The 19,764-nt window shown below is 44.9% G+C and overlaps 1 protein-coding gene across 3 annotated transcripts in view; it reads right to left on the bottom strand.

The window, feature by feature from the left end:
• The window catches only part of ATXR2 (histone-lysine N-methyltransferase ATXR2), a 167,143-nt gene extending 160,305 nt beyond the window's left edge, over nt 1-6,838 (bottom strand). For all 3 annotated transcript variants that reach the window (XR_015189576.1, XM_086522852.1, XM_086522853.1), the window contains exon 1: nt 6,682-6,838. Coding sequence is in view for 2 of the 3 variants with exons in the window: in XM_086522852.1 (XP_086378978.1) it covers nt 6,682-6,774 (93 nt within the window). In the remaining variant the exon portion in view is untranslated. The remainder of the gene's footprint in view (nt 1-6,681) is intronic.
• Nucleotides 6,839-19,764: the final 12,926 nt, after the last annotated feature.

Below are 19,764 nucleotides of genomic sequence, written 5' to 3'. Positions count from 1 at the left end.
AATCATGGTCTGAGATTGGAATGATTGTTGAATGTGATTTGTCATGTGATGTCCTGTGATGTGACTGTCGATTGGTACATGTGTTAGATTTGTTGTTCGTAGTGTGTCGGTACTAACAGTTGATGTCTGCTAAGACAATTTATGGCCTCTATCTGCTTTGCAGGCGTAGTTGAGGGTGATTACAATGCTTTCAAGAGGGAGGTATGTCACAAACTGGTGACGTGGCATGCTCGGACACACTCACACTGGCTGGACAGGCCCAGAAAAAGCGGCAGCAGGCTGACGTGGCAGAATCCCGCTTTTTGCGCTGAGTGTTGACGTGGCAGAGCGTACGGATTTCTGCTTTTTGCACAGCTGTACGCCATATTTACGCTGGTTGATTTTTGGGGCAGCTTTTGGACTCAGTTGCTTTATTTTAGAGAAGCTTTTGACTACTGCTTTTGGGGCCTCTGATTTTGGACATCCCTTGTAACTTATAAATAAGTGGGTAGGGCCCTCACTTCTCAGAGCATCTGGACGTAGAGTCTGAGAGTGAGAACCCTCCCAGTCTCTTGTACTTTGAATACAGATTAATACAAAAAGAAATACCGAAAGGGGCGCCAGTCTTTAAGGCCAATATCTCTAGGCACGGAACTCCGCAGGGCCGTGTCGAATCAAGTGTGAATTGTGAACTGTTTTGAAGTGAATCTTTGCTATGTTGCAGTAGAATCTTGACTTGGGGTGTCCAAGTTTGTTACATCCGACTAGACAAATGATGGTCCTATAATAATGAGAAAGGATAGCCAATGGAAACTTCTTTATCTAAGCCTAGTTGCGGAGACTCGCCTCTCGAAACCCAAGCTAGTGAAGATTGTGTAAGAAACTTAGGCACCCCAAGTCTAGAATTTGTCGCGACACGAGAGATTCACTGAAAATAATTCACAACTTTAAATCACACTTCAATTCGAGACAAGAGGGCCCGGCCCGGTGTAGTTCCGTGCCCAAAGGTATTGGTCCCAAAACCTGGCGCCCCTTTTGGTCTTTCTTTATTTTATTAAATCTTGAGCAAAGTACAACTCTCGTCAAGGTCCTCTATTTCAGACTCTATGTCCAGATGCCCTGAAGAGTGAGGCCCTTAGGGCTCTTTTATTCTTACAAGGAATGCCAAAAGCAGAGCCCCGAAAGCAATAAACTCAAAAGCAAGGAGTTCCCAAAAGCAACTGGGTCCAAAAACTGCAAAAAAGCAATCGGTGCAATTTACGAAAATTCTGTACAGCTATCAACACAAAAAGTGGGACTGTCCGTCCAGTCTGCCACGACAGTAGGTGAAAAATCCGGGAAATTGTCCATACATCTGTCACGTCAAGACCCGTACTACCTGCCACGTCAACTTGCTACGTCATTTGACTGTGCGATGGACCTTGGGAGACCTAGGCATCCACGATTACAGAGGAGGGCATCCCAGCATAGACGGAGATTACAGAGGAGGATTCGGATTATTTTGGCGTGCCACACACGATGCCCAGTCAGGTTTTTTACCATGGAGGACATCGAGGAGATCCGACACTGACCGATGTTGGATTTACTTTGAGCTAGAGGATTATCCCCTTCTTAGTAGCTTAAGTTTCTTGCACCTTTCATTATTTTGTACCTTTGTATTGACTAGAGAGTCTCTAGTCTTTCCCCCACTTTCACTTTCACTACAACATTTTGTTTAGGATGTTGTCTTTCTTCAACACACAAACTCTGTATTAGATTCACCGGTTTGTAACTTGTTGGTCTCATAGGTCATTTTGGCCTTTTGTAGACGTTAATATCATTTCATCTCTCTCTCTCTCTCTCTCTCTCTCTCTCTCTCTCTCTCTCTCTCTCTCTCTCTCTCTCTCTCTCTCTCTCTCTCAGACAAGGGCAAAGGAACTGTAAGGTGCAGCGGAAGTGATTGTTGAACTTTGCTCAAGATGAGTGCTCCGAACTATGCTCAAGGTTCCTTTTACTTACGGAAGGGAGAGCCTTCCGTTCCTTTAGTGAGAGAGTGCAAGTGATCACAAACAAAGTGGAAGACACTGTGAATGAAGGTGCTGAGACTGAGAGATAGAGAGAGAAGAATACGACACCCGAATGTTGTCAAACCCTCCTCCGAAGGCCCCACTCTCTATGGCGAGAGCGGTCTACTATTGATTGCACAAATCTCTACAATGCTTTGGACTTGCCAACGATGTCGACGACGATGAGGACGACTACGAGACGGGTTGAAATCTAAAAATGCTAAGGGCTGAAATCTACAAATCTTGTATCTGTTGAATTCTGACTCTATGTTGATGATGACGACGATGCAACGATGACGAGCTGAAAACGCAGATGCTGAAATCTGCTTTTCCGGGCTAAAATTGCAAACTACGCTAGATCTGATCGTGCGACGAGGATCTGCTGCGGGAAGGTGAGATCTGCGAGGTTCGGGACTTATTCTGCTATATCTAAATACAGAAAACTGAAAACGCTGATGCTAACTGAGTTTCTGTCGCGAACAGCGTCTGGAATCCTGGAAAGGACTCTTCGCCGGCCCACTCTGATGTGTGGATCCTGCGATACTTGAAGTTCATAAATGTATGCAACACTTGCTTCTTTGGGCCCCGCCGAAAGAGACAGTCTTCTGTGGCTCCTTCAATGCTTCAACTTCGTCTAGAGTTATGCGTCTACCTTCTTCAAGAATCTCCGAGGATGAAAATTCCTGAAACCACTTCCAACACAAAACCATGAACATACCCATTCCATGTAAAGTGACTGGAAAAATACTATTCCTTCGAAAAAATTGTGCATGCAATCCAGATGAACAAAGTGACGGAGTGCCAAACCGTTCATCAAACACACGGGGTCGAATCTTGACTTTCTGATCTAAATCAATAAACTGTGGCAAAACACAATGGAAATGCCGATGCTTGATGCTCAATCCTTCTTATGCTCTTTCGGATATTGTGTCATGCCAAGGAAGAGACATGGAATGTGAATTCCTTGGGTGCAAACATTTCATCTTTTCATGAATCATCCACATACATCCGTGCTCATTCATGAGTGAATCATGTTCATCGTACAATATGTCATGCCTATGAAAAGGGATCACATAAGGACGGTGACTAAAATACAGGAAAGCATCACGAATGAAACACCCGAACAATACGTGTTGACTAATCACTCGTACACATAATACTTCTTGTGGGGGTTCTTTGGAACTCGATTCGAGAGCCATCGGTTCTTCGTGATTGATCGAATCTTCCTGGGGATTCTGTGGACCTCGACTCGAGAGCCAAGACCGGTTCTTCGTGATTGATCGAATCTGCAATGAGGTTAGCTTCACTAGACAAAGTATCAACTAAACCATCATCCTTGTGAACAATCACAGCTTCTTCCTGCAAATCATCATGCTTGTGAGAAATCACATCTTGATCATGCAAATCATCATGCTTGTCATTATTATCCAATTCATCATGCTTATCATTATCATTCAAATCATGTGTGTCTTGCTTTGGAGAAGATAAGACTGAGAGAGTCTCCTTCTCCTGATCCTTTGCAATCTGTGTCTGCACACTAGAAAAGAGTCGGAACAACTCTTGCATGTGTTGGGCTCTCTATTCGGCCGCCAAACGCGCTTGCTCGCGCTCGCGATCCAATTCGGCTCTTCTTTCTTTATCCTCCAAGCGTGCTTGCTCACGCTCACGCTCTATGGCTGCGCTTCTTTCTTCATATTCACGATCTATGGCTGCCATTCTTTCTTCGGCCGCCAAGCGCGCTTGCTCACACTCATGCGCAATAGCTGCCTTTCTTTCTTCACGTTCTAACTTCCTGACCATCATCTTCTTGTCGAAAGCCTCCATAAGAGTTAGTGCAATCCTTGGCGTAGATGGGGAAGGGGGAGGTCGGAAAAACCTCCTGGTGGGGAAAACTCTTCTTCGCCACTCCCATGCTCACCACCTCCATGCAAAGTATCCATTCCGCTTCGGGTAAGGACCATCCACTGAAGTCTTGGGTTCTTAAGTTCATGAGGAACTTGGGTTCTTGTGGGTCTTGGGTTCTTGGGGTTCTGGAGCCTTGAGGTTCTTGAGGTTCTTTTTTAGCTTGCAATCTGTGTTAGAGAAGGATTTTCTCTTTACCCGAGCTCTTCTCTTTCTCGCGAGCGAACCCTTGGCGGCCTTCCGCTCACACCAAAGTTGCTTTTTCCCACCTCACGTCGATTGGCCGGCCGCTAAGTGCACGGTCCGCTCTCAATGAGTGAAAAGAGAGGCTGGACAAGCCCTTCCTTCTTGGGTTTCCTATCCTCTTCAAAAACACGATTAGGATTGACATGCCTAAGAGGACTTGGGTTAGGTGCGACCTCAACAAGCAAAAAAAATTATGTGGTTCTTGTGGTTCCTTCCTTAAGTGATACAGAACACTGTCAAAGCTTTGATACCAATGTAAGGTGCAGCGGAAGTGAATGTTGCTCAAGATGAGTGCTCCGAACTGTGCTCAAGGTTCCTTTTACTTATGGAAGGGAGAGCCTTCCATTCCTTTAGTGAGAGAGTGCAAGTGATCACAAACAAAGTGAAAGACACTGTGAATGAAGGTGCTGAGACTGAGAGATAGAGAGAGAAGAATACGACACTCGAATGTTGTCAAACCCTCCTCCGAAGGCCCCACTCTCTATGGCGAGAGCTGTCTACTATTGATTGCACAAATCTCTGGAATGCTTTGAACTTGCCGACAATGATGAGAACGACGACGAGACGGGCTGAAATCTGAAAATGCTAAGGGCTGAAATCTGCAAATCTTGTATCTGCTGAATTTTGACTCTATGTCAATGACGATGTTGATGACGACGATGCAATGACGACACGCTGAAAACGCAGATACTTAAACTCTGCGTTTTCCGAGCTGAAACTACAAAGTACGCTGGATTTGACCGTGCGGCAAGGACTGCTGCGGGAAGGTGAGATCTGCGAGGTTCGGGACTTGTTCTGCTGTGTCTAAATGCTGAAAACTAAAAACGTTGGTACTAACTAAGGTTCTGTCGCGATGAATCTGCAAAACACTGAGTTGCTCTGCTGATCCAAAAAGGCTAGGCTGAATTCTGTCTTGCTGACGCATTTTGCTAACGCTAGGGCTAATCTATGATCTTGATGCAAAAATGCTAGGGGATCTGCAGTTCTGCTACTGCCGGGGCTGATCTGCCATGCAAAAACGCTACGGCTGCTATAGGTGAAAAACGCTAGGCCTTGCAAATGCAAAAACGCTAGGTTTGCTCATGGGGGAAGTCTTGCTGAGAAGGTGCCTGTTGAACAGATGTTCCTGCTGCCTCTTCTGCCAGAAAGTGCTAGTGCTAGGTTTCTTATGTACTTGCTTATCAAAAATTGCCCTACCTAGTTCCCAACAAAAGTCACTTAAAAATAGTAAGTGAAAAATGTCAAAAATAGGGAAAATAGGTCTATGCACTATAAAAATGCTCCTGATGGGTTCTGATGAAAATATGACGATCATGCTGTGTGCAACCAGAGGATGTGCATCTACTCTAAGTGTCTGGACATGCGCGGTCTGCGAACAGACTCGCAGAAGTGCCAGATCACTTCCTAAGCTAACTGAACTGAACCCATGTCATGAAGTAGATTGTCCACATACACATAGGGTTAGATGTGCACGTGACAGGAACATTGCATGGAACTAAGCAACCAAGCAAGAAGTGGTGCTAGTGTGATATTTGATTCTTGTATTATCCGTTGCACATGACTGTATTTGTGTGTGTACTTAAAAGAGAGGGGAGAGCATCCGTACAGGACCTTAAGTTCAGCAAGCTGGCAATTGAAAATTACAAGATAAATATGCATAACAGCACAAAGCTTGCCTAGTGTTTTTCGAAGAGTCGATTCACCTGCCCATAAAGATATAAAACGTGCAAGAGCAACTAGCTCCAACTAACACTCACATCCACTTGCATTCATCCAACTGCGAATCAGCTCGGAACACATGCACAACCAATGTGAATCAAGTGCTTCAAGTAGGTGGTTATGTGAGTCCTCTAAAGAGGACCCTTGGCTCATTTGTCAGCTATCTTGTGTGATAGCATGATGAACTTGGACTAGAGACCCTTGGCGGTGCCTGCCCAAGCACCCAAGGTATGGTGCAGGCTCGTGGTATGGGACACCAGTGTGTACCGCAATAGGCCAGAGTGGTTGCAGGCTCCCAGGCTTGGAGGTGAGTGTAATGTCCATTCCTTACGCTTGTCGTACGCATGAGTTTGGCTTGTGTCATAGCATGAGTACAGACTGGGTGCATTTGGAAGGCTCGATACATGCACATCTTCAATGTGGAGCCTTACCTTCATTGAGAAATTGCTGAAACTATTGGGGCAGACTGATTCATACCCTAGGCAATCGTCTGCTGGCTCCTCTCACCTCCTATTGGCTCCCTTGGGGAGAGCAACACGCAATGCTCTGAAGTTCTGAGAGCTTGGGGACAAGCTTGCATCTTTTTCAGGCTTCATGCAGACAGCAAGCCTAAGTAGCACTGCTCGCCATCCTCTTGATTCATCACCCTCTCCTCTCGTGATCCACCTTAAAGAAGAGTGTCTCTTGTACATATATTAATTTATATTGTCCCATGGAGACAGCCCAGAGGCCGATAGGACTCCATAATACAGCAACGAGAGAGAGAGAGAGAGAGAGAGAGAGAGATTACCCGTGTAGTCTCTGGCGTAGGTTCGACGAGCAACCGTGCCACCGTAACAGCGTGCATTTCGTCGATGGCTTCATGGCCGGGAACTGGAGTCATCGCACAACTCTTCTTACTCCTCCACACTCAACTAGCAGAGGATGCCTGCCCCTTACATTCTTTGTTCGAGTTCACCTCAAAAAAGAACACACAAAAAAATGGGAAATTCCCAAAATACCATCAATATTTTGTCATAAATTCCCAAAATGCCTTGGGGGGGGGGGGGGGGGGGGGGGGGGTGTGTGTTTTCCAAAACCGTTCAGTACTCCCTTATGTAACGTGCTCTTGCGTATATTAAAAAAAAAAATTAACATGTCTAAATAAATAAAATGATCTTTTATTTTAGAATTTTTTTTCAAAATTGAATATAAAAACCTCTTATTTTAATGCATCTCTAATAAATTGCTTACAATTTTTGCATTTTAAACCTCTCCTTTTGAACTCACGCTATACATTAACATGATTACATAGTGCATCCCCCGAGCAAAATGCCCATCAAATTCTCCAAAATACCCTTAGTTGTGAGATTAAATTTCTCCAAAAATTGAAAAATTTGTAACTTTTCATAAAACGATTGATTGTCTATCAATACAAGTGACTAAAACTAGAATTTAAGTTGGTTATGTAGGCTTCGGAGATGAAATTGCTTCATTATTTTTATACAAAATTGCTTTTTTTGCGAGATAATTTGTGACAAATTACATGCTAAGCACTCAAAAAAGGATCTCAATTGTCAACTAATATTGCTTGGTGGGCATTGCTATAGAACATCCATAGAACATAATAAGACATATCCAGATTGATATCAGCATCTATGAGAAAAGAAGCGTGTATCTATTTGATATATAGGTATAATGATCGAGATTGAGCATGTATTAGTGAGGAAGCATCAAATACTATAAAAATTAAACTGCACTATCGACATTATATAAATCGTGTGCGGGTGTCGTCTAATTGTCCAAGTCGGAGGACAATGTTTGTGTCAATCTACATAAAACCAATGTGAATAGTTAAACATTTTGTCTTGCAATGAAGCGCCACATATTGAAAATGCTAAGTATATAGTGCACGTCATGCAGAAGTGCCATACAAAAGTATGGTGGAGAGTTAGCATTGTGGTCTCTCCATATATAGTAAGAAACGAAAGTCGTGCCCTACCCCGTAGCATTTATGTGTTGTGCCACGCAAACATATAGTCATAGGAAATTGGATGCAGGTAACGGACCTTGCAATGTTGTCGAGATGGAGTCGTGCTTGTCCAATCAAAATGTCCCGCTCAAACACCATCACTTTGAGATGCGGTCGATTGCCCATAATGCTAACAAGCTTCTCTACGTAAGCCATTTTTATCACGACCAACTTTATCCAAGAGATCGTTATGTTTGGCTACCCTGAAGTCCTGCCTACACTTGACAGCATAGGGAGATACATCACATTAGAGAGAGAGAGAGAGAGAGAGAGAGAGAGAGAGAGGTTCACACATCGGGAGACACATTCAAAGACAGATCACAATGTTCTACCATCCAAAGATTGAATAGAGACAAGACCAGCCAGAGAGGAGGGATACAAGGCACATCACTAGTTAGCAGAGGTATATTGAAAAATCGAGCAACAAAGCTGCGAAGATCCATGATGCTCGGGATGAGGGGATGCTCCCATCGATGGAGGAGGTTGCAATAGAGGATCAGATCTATATGGACAAGACATGGGAGACCCCCTGTTTAGACTCTCAACATGGAGGACATCAACAACGATCATGCAGTGACAGATGCGAGCCATCGCATATCCACCATTTTGTCTTTGCTCTCTGAGATACAAACTCACTTTTTGTATATGTATCTCTCACACTCTTAATATCCACCTTTTATAGCTCTAGTAGTACTTTTGTTTAGTTAGTTTCTTTCTTTCGTTCTATCGAGACCTTGTATCACATTCACCATGATGTAACTCTCTGATCTCATAGGTCAATTTGGCCTTTAGAAGACATTAATAGAACATTTCATCTCTCTCTCTCTCTCTCTCTCTCTTCTCTCTCTCTCTCTCTCTCTCTCTCTCTCTCTCTCTCTCTCTCTCTATGTGTGTGTGTGTGTGTGTGTTTTGCCATGGCTCTAGTGGGCGTTATTTGGATCATGACTAAACTTGTGTTGGAATTTTTGATGTATAGCATAATCATTGTTGGAGTAATCCTATGGGTCTCCATGGCTCTAGTGGGCGTTATTTAGATGGTTAGATACTTCAAAAGTAGGCTGAAAGATGTGCCTTGCGGAGGCGATACAATGGATGAGCTAGTTGTGAACGCATCTAGGCGTGAAGCAACCCTAGTTGAAGAATTACTGCAGTCCTTAATAGAACCCTTCGTTGATGTCTCCCTTAGCGGAAGGGATGAGCTTCGAAAGAATCTGATGCAGAAACGAATATAATAGAAATCAAAGGAAATTCACTTGGTTGTGGGGGTTTATTCATCTGCTCATAGATCGCTTGCATAACGACTCTCAAATGGGGTTTCGATCGCATCTCTAATGTTGTGTTCTCTTGCTAGCAACAACCTTCTTAAAAATTCCAGAACTCTCTCTCTCTCTCTCTCTCTCTCTCTCTCTCTCTCTCTCTCTCTCTCTCTCTCACACACACACACACACACACACACACACACACACATACACACACACAAATATTTGAAGTCTACTACAATTCTTCTTGTTCCTAGTTTTTGTCTTTGGTGATGGCGATGGCGACATCCTACTCTGGAGTTTCTGTCTCCTGATCAAGGCATGGTGCACGAAGGGGCTGTATTGTGCATAGGGAGCCAGAAAAAAAAGTGTTGAGCTGTTGTTGCTATGTGCAAAGCCAAAAAAAGCAGTAACTTTAAGCCTATGCTTGCAGTGCAATTTGAGTCAAAGGCTTGGTGGAATCAAGGTATGATTTGTTCTATCGAAAGAAAGAGATTGATTTTTTAGGGTAAGCATATATAGGGTCCAAAGCCCACAATAAAAGAGCTACTAAAAGCCAGCATGCACAACCGTGGAGTATCAAAGCAAAATAGAAAGAGAAAAAGTGCAACGTAAGTATATGTGCATCAATAAATGCAATAATGGATTGGTGAGTATTAACAAAATACTTAGGTTCATACCTGCTATTATACCCACATATATCTCTTCAATAATACCCACATCACTACTCGGAATATTACTCGCATCTTTACCCATCTTTATACATGCAATCATATCAAGCATATACTTGGGATACGGGGTGGGAAAGGGCCGCCCCCCCCCCCCCCCCCCCTCCCTCGAGCCTTTGGTCCAAGGTGGGGGTGGGAACGGCCCTTCCCACTCCGTATCCCTTATTCGTGAAGGGGAGGGGGGAACGTGGTCCCCACCCCGGTTTTTTATTTATTTATTTTTAAATATTGGGGGGGGGGGGGGGGGGGGGGGGGGGGCACCCCCTTCGCCCCCCATAGCCTCTACAAGGGGAGGGAGCGCCCCCCTCTCCGCATGTAGAGGTGGGAACAACACCCCGCCCCTCTGTGTCTTACAGAGGGGCCAGGGTGTCCCTCCTGCCGCCCTCCTCTCAGCTACTACAGAGGCGCGCCCCCCCCCCCCCCCCCCCCGCTTTCGCTCTGCAAGGTGGGTGCTACCCGCCCCCTTCTTCTGCACAACAAGGGCAGGCTTCCCCCGTCCCCCTGCTTTCTCGCTCTGCAGGGGCGGGTGCCCCCCCCCGCCCCCCTACTTCTGCACAGTAGGGACGGGCCACGTCCCCCTGCTTTCTTGGTACAGCAGGGGCAGGCGTTGCCCCCCGCCCCCCTCCTTATTTTGTAGAGAGACAGCCTTCCCTTACATAAGGTTCGGTTCCCTGCTTTCTTGGTACAGCAGGGGCGGGTACTGCCCCCCCCCCCCTCCTTCTTTCGTACAGAGGCATCCCCCCTTCCGTAAGGTTCTGGGCTGGCTGGTCCTACAGACCCTCTCTCCCTGCACACTTCTTGTCAGGGTTCTTGTCCTACAAGCCCCCCCCCCCCCCCCCCCCCCCCCCCCCCCTCTCTAACACACAGGAGCAGGGTCACCCCCTTCCCCCTCTACTGCCATGAATACGAGCAGGTGTTAACTCTCACGGCTCACGGACACCCTATCACCTACGACGGACGTTGTATTATTTACTTGGTAGAGTCAGGTACCGGGCTTATTGGTCCAATAGGAAAAGGGTAAGAGTGATCGCCGATGACAGACGCAGTCTAACTACAACATTCAAGGGATTAGTTGGCTAAGCATGGGCGCCCAAGTGTGAATGGGGCGAGCTCATATAAAAGTCAACTAAACCTAAAATTCACTCATTCTCTCATTTGTGCAATTGAAGAGTGCTCTTGCTCCATGTACATCTTCTTCTTCTTCATCTCCTTGTGTGTGTGTGTGTGTGTGTGTGCGTGAGAGAGAGAGAGAGTGTGTGTGAGAGTGTGTGCGATCGAGCATTGCGGCGGCACGATGGCGGCGAGGTGGTTGAGCACGACGTAGCGGCGTCTCCCTCTTCTTCGCGGTGAGAAATCCTCCACGACGGTAAGCATAGAGCGGTGAGTGACACACCATCGCCATCTTTGAGCTTACTAGTTTAGTCTTGTTGTGTGCTTGGAGCCATTTGTGGCTCGCACACGGTGTATTGGCAAGTTCCTTGCATTGACACGTGCGACATACGCACACATTTTTTACGCCGTTGCCGGGGAATGCCATACATTAAGCTTGAATGGCACTCTGTGCTTCTTTTATGGTGCAATTTCAATTGTAGGAAAGGTAAGGAAGGAGGGTGTGTGTGTTTTTAATGGAGTTTTCAAAGGTACTGTGTTTTTTACTTTGTGTAAGGTGTTAGTATTAAGGTTGTTAGTTTTGTGTAATGTAATGTACAGTAAGTAGGAAGTAGATCTGTGAGAGCTAATAAAGTGTGTTAGTGTGTAACAGTAAGTGTATTAGTTGTAAGTAGGTAGGTAGAGTGTGTGTGTGTGCTCGCGCGAGCGCAGGCTGCGGTGACCTTATCCCAAAAAAAGAAAAAATCAAAAAAAAAAATTAAAGGTAGGTCCGGGATCGGGAATATCTCCCAAACCCAAGCCCAAGCTCACACTCAAGCTTAGACATCTATCGCACTTTAAAATTACGAATTTTAGCTTTACACGTAGCTAAAAATCGACTTTTTTGAAACCCAATGGAGCTTTAGGTGACCGAACGTTGTGTTGTAAAGCAGACCGCAACCCTCTGAGTGATATGCTCGTTTTGAGCTATCACACACTTTAATAAAAAAAAAATCGATCATTAAAAGACATTAAAAAACATTAAAAACGTAAAAAAGAAAACAAGTGAAAACGGACGCCTAAAAAAGTAAGCGGTTAACCTTCGAGGTTATTCGTCGACGCTTGTAGGGTGCCAAAGGTACATGCATCTGCGCTCTAGTCATGTGCTAGAGACGGAGCAACTAGAGAGAATTTTGACTTACACGAGTTCTCAATATCCACCTACCTTAGGGTCCGAGCCCTCGGCGGGGACCCAAGGTAGTACAAACCAAAACCCGAACATAGCGGCTAGTGACTCTTCCTCTAACTGCGACGTCATGGAGGGTTTCCCAATGCCTAATCCCAATAGCTCAAGCCAAGACATGCATGCCATGGGTCCACGGTCCGGGCCGAGCGTGCTTAGCCGCTTGAAAGAAACCTTTAGTAGAGCCACTTGCTCCGAACATGGAGCTAATGATATAAATGAGGGAGCTGGGGAAGTAAATTCTCCATTCATGACCAACGGAACATAGTGGCTAGTGACTCTTCCTCTGACTGCGACGTCATGGAGGTTTCCCAATAACTCAAGCCAAGACATGCATGCCATGGGTCCATGGTCCGGGCCGAGAGTGCTTAGCCGCTTGAAAGAAACCTTTAGTAGAGCCACTTGCTCCGAACATGGATCTAATGATATAAATGAGGGGGCTGGGGAAGTAAATTCTCCATTCATGACCAACGTAGACCCTATGTCCTTAGAGAATGTGCATGTGAATACTTCATTCACTGCACCTCCTGACTCTTCAGAGTTATTTCCCTCTTAGGTCATATTACCCGATGATAGAAGCCTTGCCGAAGTGCAAGAGGTTGAGCGATAGATCACTGCGGCTAGGGAAAAGGAAGTCGAGAGCTTATGCAAGGCGGAGCAACAAAGAGAGTTAAAAGCGAAAGTCCCTATGTCAATATCCTTGCTAAGAGAGCAATCAAGTGCTCCTCACTTAGCAAACGCTAAGGGCCAACCTCTAGAAAGCAACATTGCATCTAGCTCAAAGGACACCCCGAGCACCTCAATCCTAGATGGAGTGTTCTTAAATGAGAACTGGGAGTACGAACTACAAATGGAAACTCTGACCGACTTATACACAGGTCACACCTATCACGTGGGTTGGTTAGATGTCCTACAATACACAATAGGTTCTACTAGTGTGGAGGATCAACAACAAAGAGTTTGTGAGGTCATCCATAGGGTCATTGAGTTAGAGAGACAGAACAAGGGGATCAACATGCCTTCAACGGGTCTCGTGAGATTCTTAGTACAGGAAAGGCTAAACAACCAACCTTATCGCAAATAGAGACTCCCTCGGTAAGTCCGATGGATCCTCCATATGTTGTTTCTCCAGGGGTCTCAGTGCAATTTGAGCTCACAAGTGATAGCTTCACCTTTTCAACTCTAGCTCATCTTTCCCTTGATGACACCACGGCTACCATGCCTACCCCAATGATGGGCATGCCAAGAAACACGCCATGGACCTCATTTGTTAGTAAAGCACCACTACATGGTAGCTCAATGCTTGCAACAGTACCTACAAGTGTGTACCAATCGTATGCACCTATGGGTCCTCGTACTCATGTAGTCCCTACTGCTCCCATTGTTTCAACTACCTATGCTCCACAACCACAACACCCAAGTTCTTATTTCCATGGGACTATACCGGCTAGCATTAGCATGTCACATCCGATGTCTGCTATGCCTAGGGCCACACATAACAACTTTGGGCCACCACTGTTAGGAAATAAGACGTAGCTAAATAGATAATTGAGTAGATTACTTAATGGAGAGAGACAGATTTACATACACGAGATTATAGAGTAGAGAGAGAGAGAGAGAGTACACACGATATACGTGGTTCACCCAATGTGGGCTACGTCCACGGGAAAGCAGCCACTCAATGGCTTTAGTACTTCAAAACAAGAAATAGTTTACAAAGGGATTATACCCTTAATGGAGCTCCCGCCTTGCTTCACTCTCACCACCTCACACTGACCTTGTTGCATCAACTTCACACTATGCAATGTGTGTAGAAATGGCCTCCTTTTATAGGCCAAAAGGGCTGCCCTCTCTTATGAGAGACAGCCATGTGTAGCCGCCCTTGTGCGAATAAGTCCAAATCGGACCCTCCAATCCGCCCATGTGTGGCCGCCCTTGAGAAGACAAGTCCGCTTTTGAATTCAGCCACCGGCCACCGGCCATTGACTTCCGACCACCGGCCATCGGCCATTGACTACCGGCCACCGGCCAACCGACCGGTTGTTTTCCGACCACTTTCCGGCCGCCGTCCGGCCATAATATTCTGGCAAAAAGGAATATTCCGGCACGATGGCTTCTCCTCATAATGGGGGCCTTACAAATGTGCGCTTTTACCACAGAAATTACAAGGGTAAATCAAGGCTCCATACTTAACAATTTCCCACTTGGAGACTGATCTCCAAACCAAACCTGTGACTGCTTTCCATTCTGGCTTCTTATCCTTGAATGCCGATTGAAGATGAGCAAAAGCTCAACTTCTCCTTGTTGACCACCTTTGTAAACATGTCTGCAGGATTTTCACTTGTATGCACCTTTCCTAGCTTTACTCGTCCCTCTTCCAAAAGAGTGCGTATGAAGTGATATCTCACCTCAATGTGCTTTGTCCTTGAATGAAAGGCTGAGTTCTTCGCAAGATGGATAGCGCTTTGGCTATCACTGTACAAGACACAATTGTCTTGTTTGAATCCAAGCTCTTCTAAGAATCTGTGAAGCCACAAAATTTCTTTGCTTGCGTCCGTCATTGCTACATACTCTGCTTCCGTGGTAGAAAGTGAAACCACTTTCTGCAGCTTTGAAGCCCATCTTACTGTTGTGCCTCCAACCGTGAACACATAGCCAGTAGTGCTCCTTCTAGTATCTTTGTCACCTGCCATATCTGCATCAGCATACCCTTCTAGAAAAATATCAGTTCCTCCAAAATACAAAGCATTTGTTGTTGTCCCTTTTAGATACCTAAGTATCCACTTCACAGCTTGCCAATGCTCTTTACGTGGGTTGTCCATGAACCTACTCACAACTCCCACTACATGTGCAATGTCTGGCCTTGTCCAGACCATAGCATACATTAGAGAACCTACCGCTGCAGCATATGGAACTTTAGACATATAGGCTATCTCCTCTTGTGTCTTTGGACACATATCCTTCGTTTTAGTTTAAAATGACCAGCCAAAGGTGTAGAAACTGGTTTTGCATTTTGCATTGCAAACCTTTCTAGTACCTTCTTGATGTAATCTTCTTGAGATATCTTTATTGTCTTCTTCGTCCTGTCCCTTGATATTTTCATACCAAGTATCCTCTTTGCAGCACCTAAATCTTTCATTGAAAAAGATTTGGACAGCTCCTCTTTTAGGTCTTTGATGTCGTGCATGTTAGCACTTGCAATCAACATGTCTTCAACATACAACATTAGGATGATGAATTTCCCATCTCCCAAATTCTTCGTGTAGACGCAGTGATCCGAGTTGCATCTTGTGAATCCATGATCCAACATCCATCGATCAAACTTCAAGTACCATTGTCTTGATGCTTGCTTTAAACCATACAAGCTCTTCTTTAATCTGCAAACCATTTTCTCCTTACCTTTTACTTCATACCCCTTTGGTTGAAGCATGTAGATTTCCTCCTCTAAGTCACCGTGAGGGAATGCCGTATTTACATCCATTTGCTCGAGATTTAGATCATGAGCAGCCACAAGGCTTAACACAAGCCTAATTGACTTCATTTTTACAACAGGAGAAAATATCTCATTGAAGTCAATACCTTTCTTTTGAGAAAAACCTTTTACCACAAGCCTAGACTTGTACCTTTTCTTCCCACCTTCTTCTTCCTTTAGCTTGTACACCCATTTGTTTTGAAGTGCCCGCTTACCTTTAGGCAACTCAACCAACTCCCATGTTTGGTTGCGATGTAGTGAGTCCATCTCCACTTGCATGCTCTTCGTCCATTCTTCTTTGGATTCATGTTGCATAGCTTCTTCATATGATTCCGGCTCTCCAGAATCTGAGATCAAGAGATGGTTGAAGGAAGGAACAAACCTTTCTGGAGGTCTACTTGCTCTTGTAGATCTTCGGGGAATAGGTTGAGGCTCCTCATTTGGTTGACGTTGTTGCACATTGTCACCGTTTGCAGTCCTTGAGTCTTCACCGTCCTCAAGCTCCATGTACTCATCACCTGTTTCTTTTGTTTGTTTTCTTTCCAAGTAATCTTTGTGCATATTTTGTTCGTTAAAAATTACATCCCTACTCCTTAAGATTTTACCATCTTCAGGATTCCATAGGCGATACCCAAAGTCTCCTTCTCCATAGCCAATGAAGAAACACTTTTTGGACTTTGCATCTAACTTTGATCTTAGGATTCTATCTATGTGCATGAAAGCCTCACACCCAAACACTTTGAGAAATGCATAATTCACCGGTTTACCTGTCCATGCCTCTTCTGGAACTCCCCCATCCAATGCCGTTGAGGGTGACCGATTGATTAAGTACACAGACGTACTTACAGCTTCTGCCCAAAGCTCAAGCGGTAGGCCTGCATGTAGCCGCATGCTTCGTGCTCGTTCCATGATTGTCCTGTTCATCCTTTTCGAAATCCCATTTTGTTGAGGTGTCCTTGGGGTTGTCCTTTGCCTCCGAATGCCATTGCTAGCACAAAAGCTTTCAAAAGCTTGGCTGCAATATTCGCCTCCATTGTCAGATCTGAGGCATTTAACCTTGGTATCTGTTTCATTCTCCACAAAGGCTTTCCACCTTTGAAATATGGAAAATACATCGGATTTATTCTTCATGACATAAACCCATGTTTTTCTAGTCGCATCGTCTATGAATGTTACATAGTACAATGAGCCACCAAGTGATGGTGTACTTGCAGGACCCCAAACATCAGAATGAACCAACTCAAGTTTTTTATTTTTTCTTTCATTTCCTGATTTTTGAAATTTTACCCTCTTTTGTTTACCATAAACACAATCTTCACAGAACTCTAAGTCCTCTTCTTTCAAACCTGGTAGAAGCTTCTTTGTTTGAAGGATTTGCATTCCTTTGGCACTCATATGCCCAAGTCGGTAGTGCCACACCACACTCTCAACTTCTGTAGTTGCTGCACAAGCTGAAGGTTGCATGCTAACAGTACACAAGTAAAGTGTACCGACTTTTTCACCCTTGGCAACCACTAAAGATCCCTTTGAGATCTTCCAGCGTTTGTTTCCGAATGCAATGTTGTGACCTTCATCGTCCAATTGTCCTGTAGAGATCAAATTTTTGCGAAGAGAAGGAACATGCCTAACATCTTTAAGCTTCCATTCATTTCCGTTAGTAGTTTTGACAGAAACTGTACCTTTGCCGACAATCTCACAAGCTTCATCATCTCCCAAGTATACATACCCAAAATTACCTTTGGTGTAGTCTTGGAAATGTTGCTTGTGTGGTGTCGCATGGAATGAAGCCCCGGAATCTATTGTCCAGGAATTAGACACATTGTCTAATGAGAGAATTAGAGCATCTTGCTCTACTTTACCTGCCACATTGGCCTCCGATGTTGGCTTGTTGTCTTGAGACTCTGTCTCCTTCTTCTTCTTGGACCAGCAATCCTTCTTGACGTGGCCCTTCTTGTCGCAGTTCCAACATTCAAGAAGTGACTTTGTGCGTGACTTGCTCCGCCTTGAGCGATCACGACCCTTTTGGTTTTTGAACCTCTCCTTAGGCCTTCCTCTTATTTCCACTGATAGTGCAGCACTTGATGATTCTCCTGTGCTTCTCCTTCGCATTTCCTCGCTTAGGAGAACACCCACAACATCATCAAACTTAAGAGTATTTGTGCCAGAGATAGAATTACTTACAGCCATCACAAGGCTGTCCCAACTATCCGGTAGAGATGATAGTATAAGGAGAGCTCGCACTTCGTCATCGAAATTTATTTTCACTGATCGAAGTTGACTTATGTTTGTGTTAAAGTCATTTAGGTGTTCTGCAACTGAACCATTCTCTGCCATCTTTAGATTGAACAAGCGCTTCATAAGAAATACCTTATTGGATGCCGATGGTTTCTCGTATAAGTCGTCAAGTGACTTCATCAAGTCCTCCGTGGTCTTCATCTCCGAAACATTGAAGGCCACCGTTGACGCCAAGCTTAACCGGATTGTTCCCAGTGCCTTTCGATCAAGGAAAATCCATGCTTCATCTGCCATTGTTGCGGGCTTCTTCGCAAGACCGCCTAGTGGCAAATAGAGGTACTTCTGGTAGAGATAGTCTTCAATCTGCATCTTCCAATGTTGGTAGTTTTTGCCGTTGAACTTCTCAATCTTGAGCTTCCCTTCCTCCGCCATAACTCCCACTCAATTCAAGGAAATCTTTCCTTGAGATAATTTAGCTACAAGCAAACCTTGCTCTGATACCAGTTGTTAGGAAATAAGACGTAGCTAAATAGATAATTGAGTAGATTACTTAATGGAGAGAGACAGATTTACATACACGAGATTATAGAGTAGAGTAGAGAGAGAGAGAGTACACACGATATACGTGGTTCACCCAATGTGGGCTATGTCCACGGGAAAGCAGCCACTCAATGGCTTTAGTACTTCAAAACAAGAAGTAGTTTACAAAGGGATTATACCCTTAATGGAGCTCCCGCCTTGCTTCACTCTCACCACCTCACACTGACCTTGTTGCATCAACTTCACACTATGCAATGTGTGTAGAAATGGCCTCCTTTTATAGGCCAAAAGGGCTGCCCTCTCTTATGAGAGACAGCCATGTGTAGCCGCCCTTGTGCGAATAAGTCCAAATCGGACCCTCCAATCCACCCATGTGTGGCAGCCCTTGAGAAGACAAGTCCGCTTTTGAATTCGGCCACCGGCCACCGGCCATTGACTTCCAACCACCGGCCATCGGCCATTGACTACCAGCCACCGGCCAACCGACCGGTTGTTTTCCGACCACTTTCCGGCCGCCGTCCGGCCATAATATTCCGGCGAAAAGGAATATTCCGGCACGATGGCTTCTCCTCATAATGGGGGCCTTACAAATGTGCGCTTTTACCACAGAAAATTACAAGGGTAAATCAAGGCTCCATACTTAACAACCACATGTCACAACATCGTACCCAACGTGGAACCCAAGGGCTTCCTATGCGCCAAGCCCAATGCCAATACCTACTCCACATGTAGTCTCTGGAGCGCCTTCATCCATGGTGCCTGCTCACTTAGGTGACTTGGCAACATTTGCTCAAGCTATTGGTCGATCTATTGCTGAGAATATGCGTAACATGCCTGATAGAGAGTCTATAAGTAAGGCCATACAAATAGCCAAGCTCACACAAAAATTTAGCAGAGACGGGGATGTGAGAAAGCATATCGAAGTGTGAACAAATATGCGATTCTCTAGGAGAACACAATGACCTGCATAAGAGTAATTCTTTAAGCCTAACCTTAAGTGGAAAGGCTGGGGATTGGTATAGAACCCTAAGGGTGGAAGAAAAAACGATTTACCCTACTCTTTGGAGACTGTTCTTGAAAGAATACATACGAGAGGGAGTGCTTTGGGGTGTAGCCTCTCAGCTCCAGAAAGCCCAACGAGAGGAAGGAGAGTCGGTGAGAGACTTTATTAGTCGCTTGAAGCATTTGAATTCTCATTGTAATCCAAATGAGCGCTTCAACAATAACCAATTGATTGATAGATTCATTAGGGGATTACGACATGAGGATATCTACAATGGCCTAGTCATTAGAGGT

The sequence above is a fragment of the Adiantum capillus-veneris genome, chromosome 11 (assembly GCF_014529385.1).
Source record: "Adiantum capillus-veneris isolate H3 chromosome 11, ASM1452938v2, whole genome shotgun sequence".
Classification (NCBI taxonomy): Eukaryota; Viridiplantae; Streptophyta; class Polypodiopsida; order Polypodiales; family Pteridaceae; genus Adiantum; species Adiantum capillus-veneris.
The sequence above is the reverse complement of the archived record's forward strand: the minus strand, read 5'-3'. Positions and strand labels throughout refer to the sequence as shown.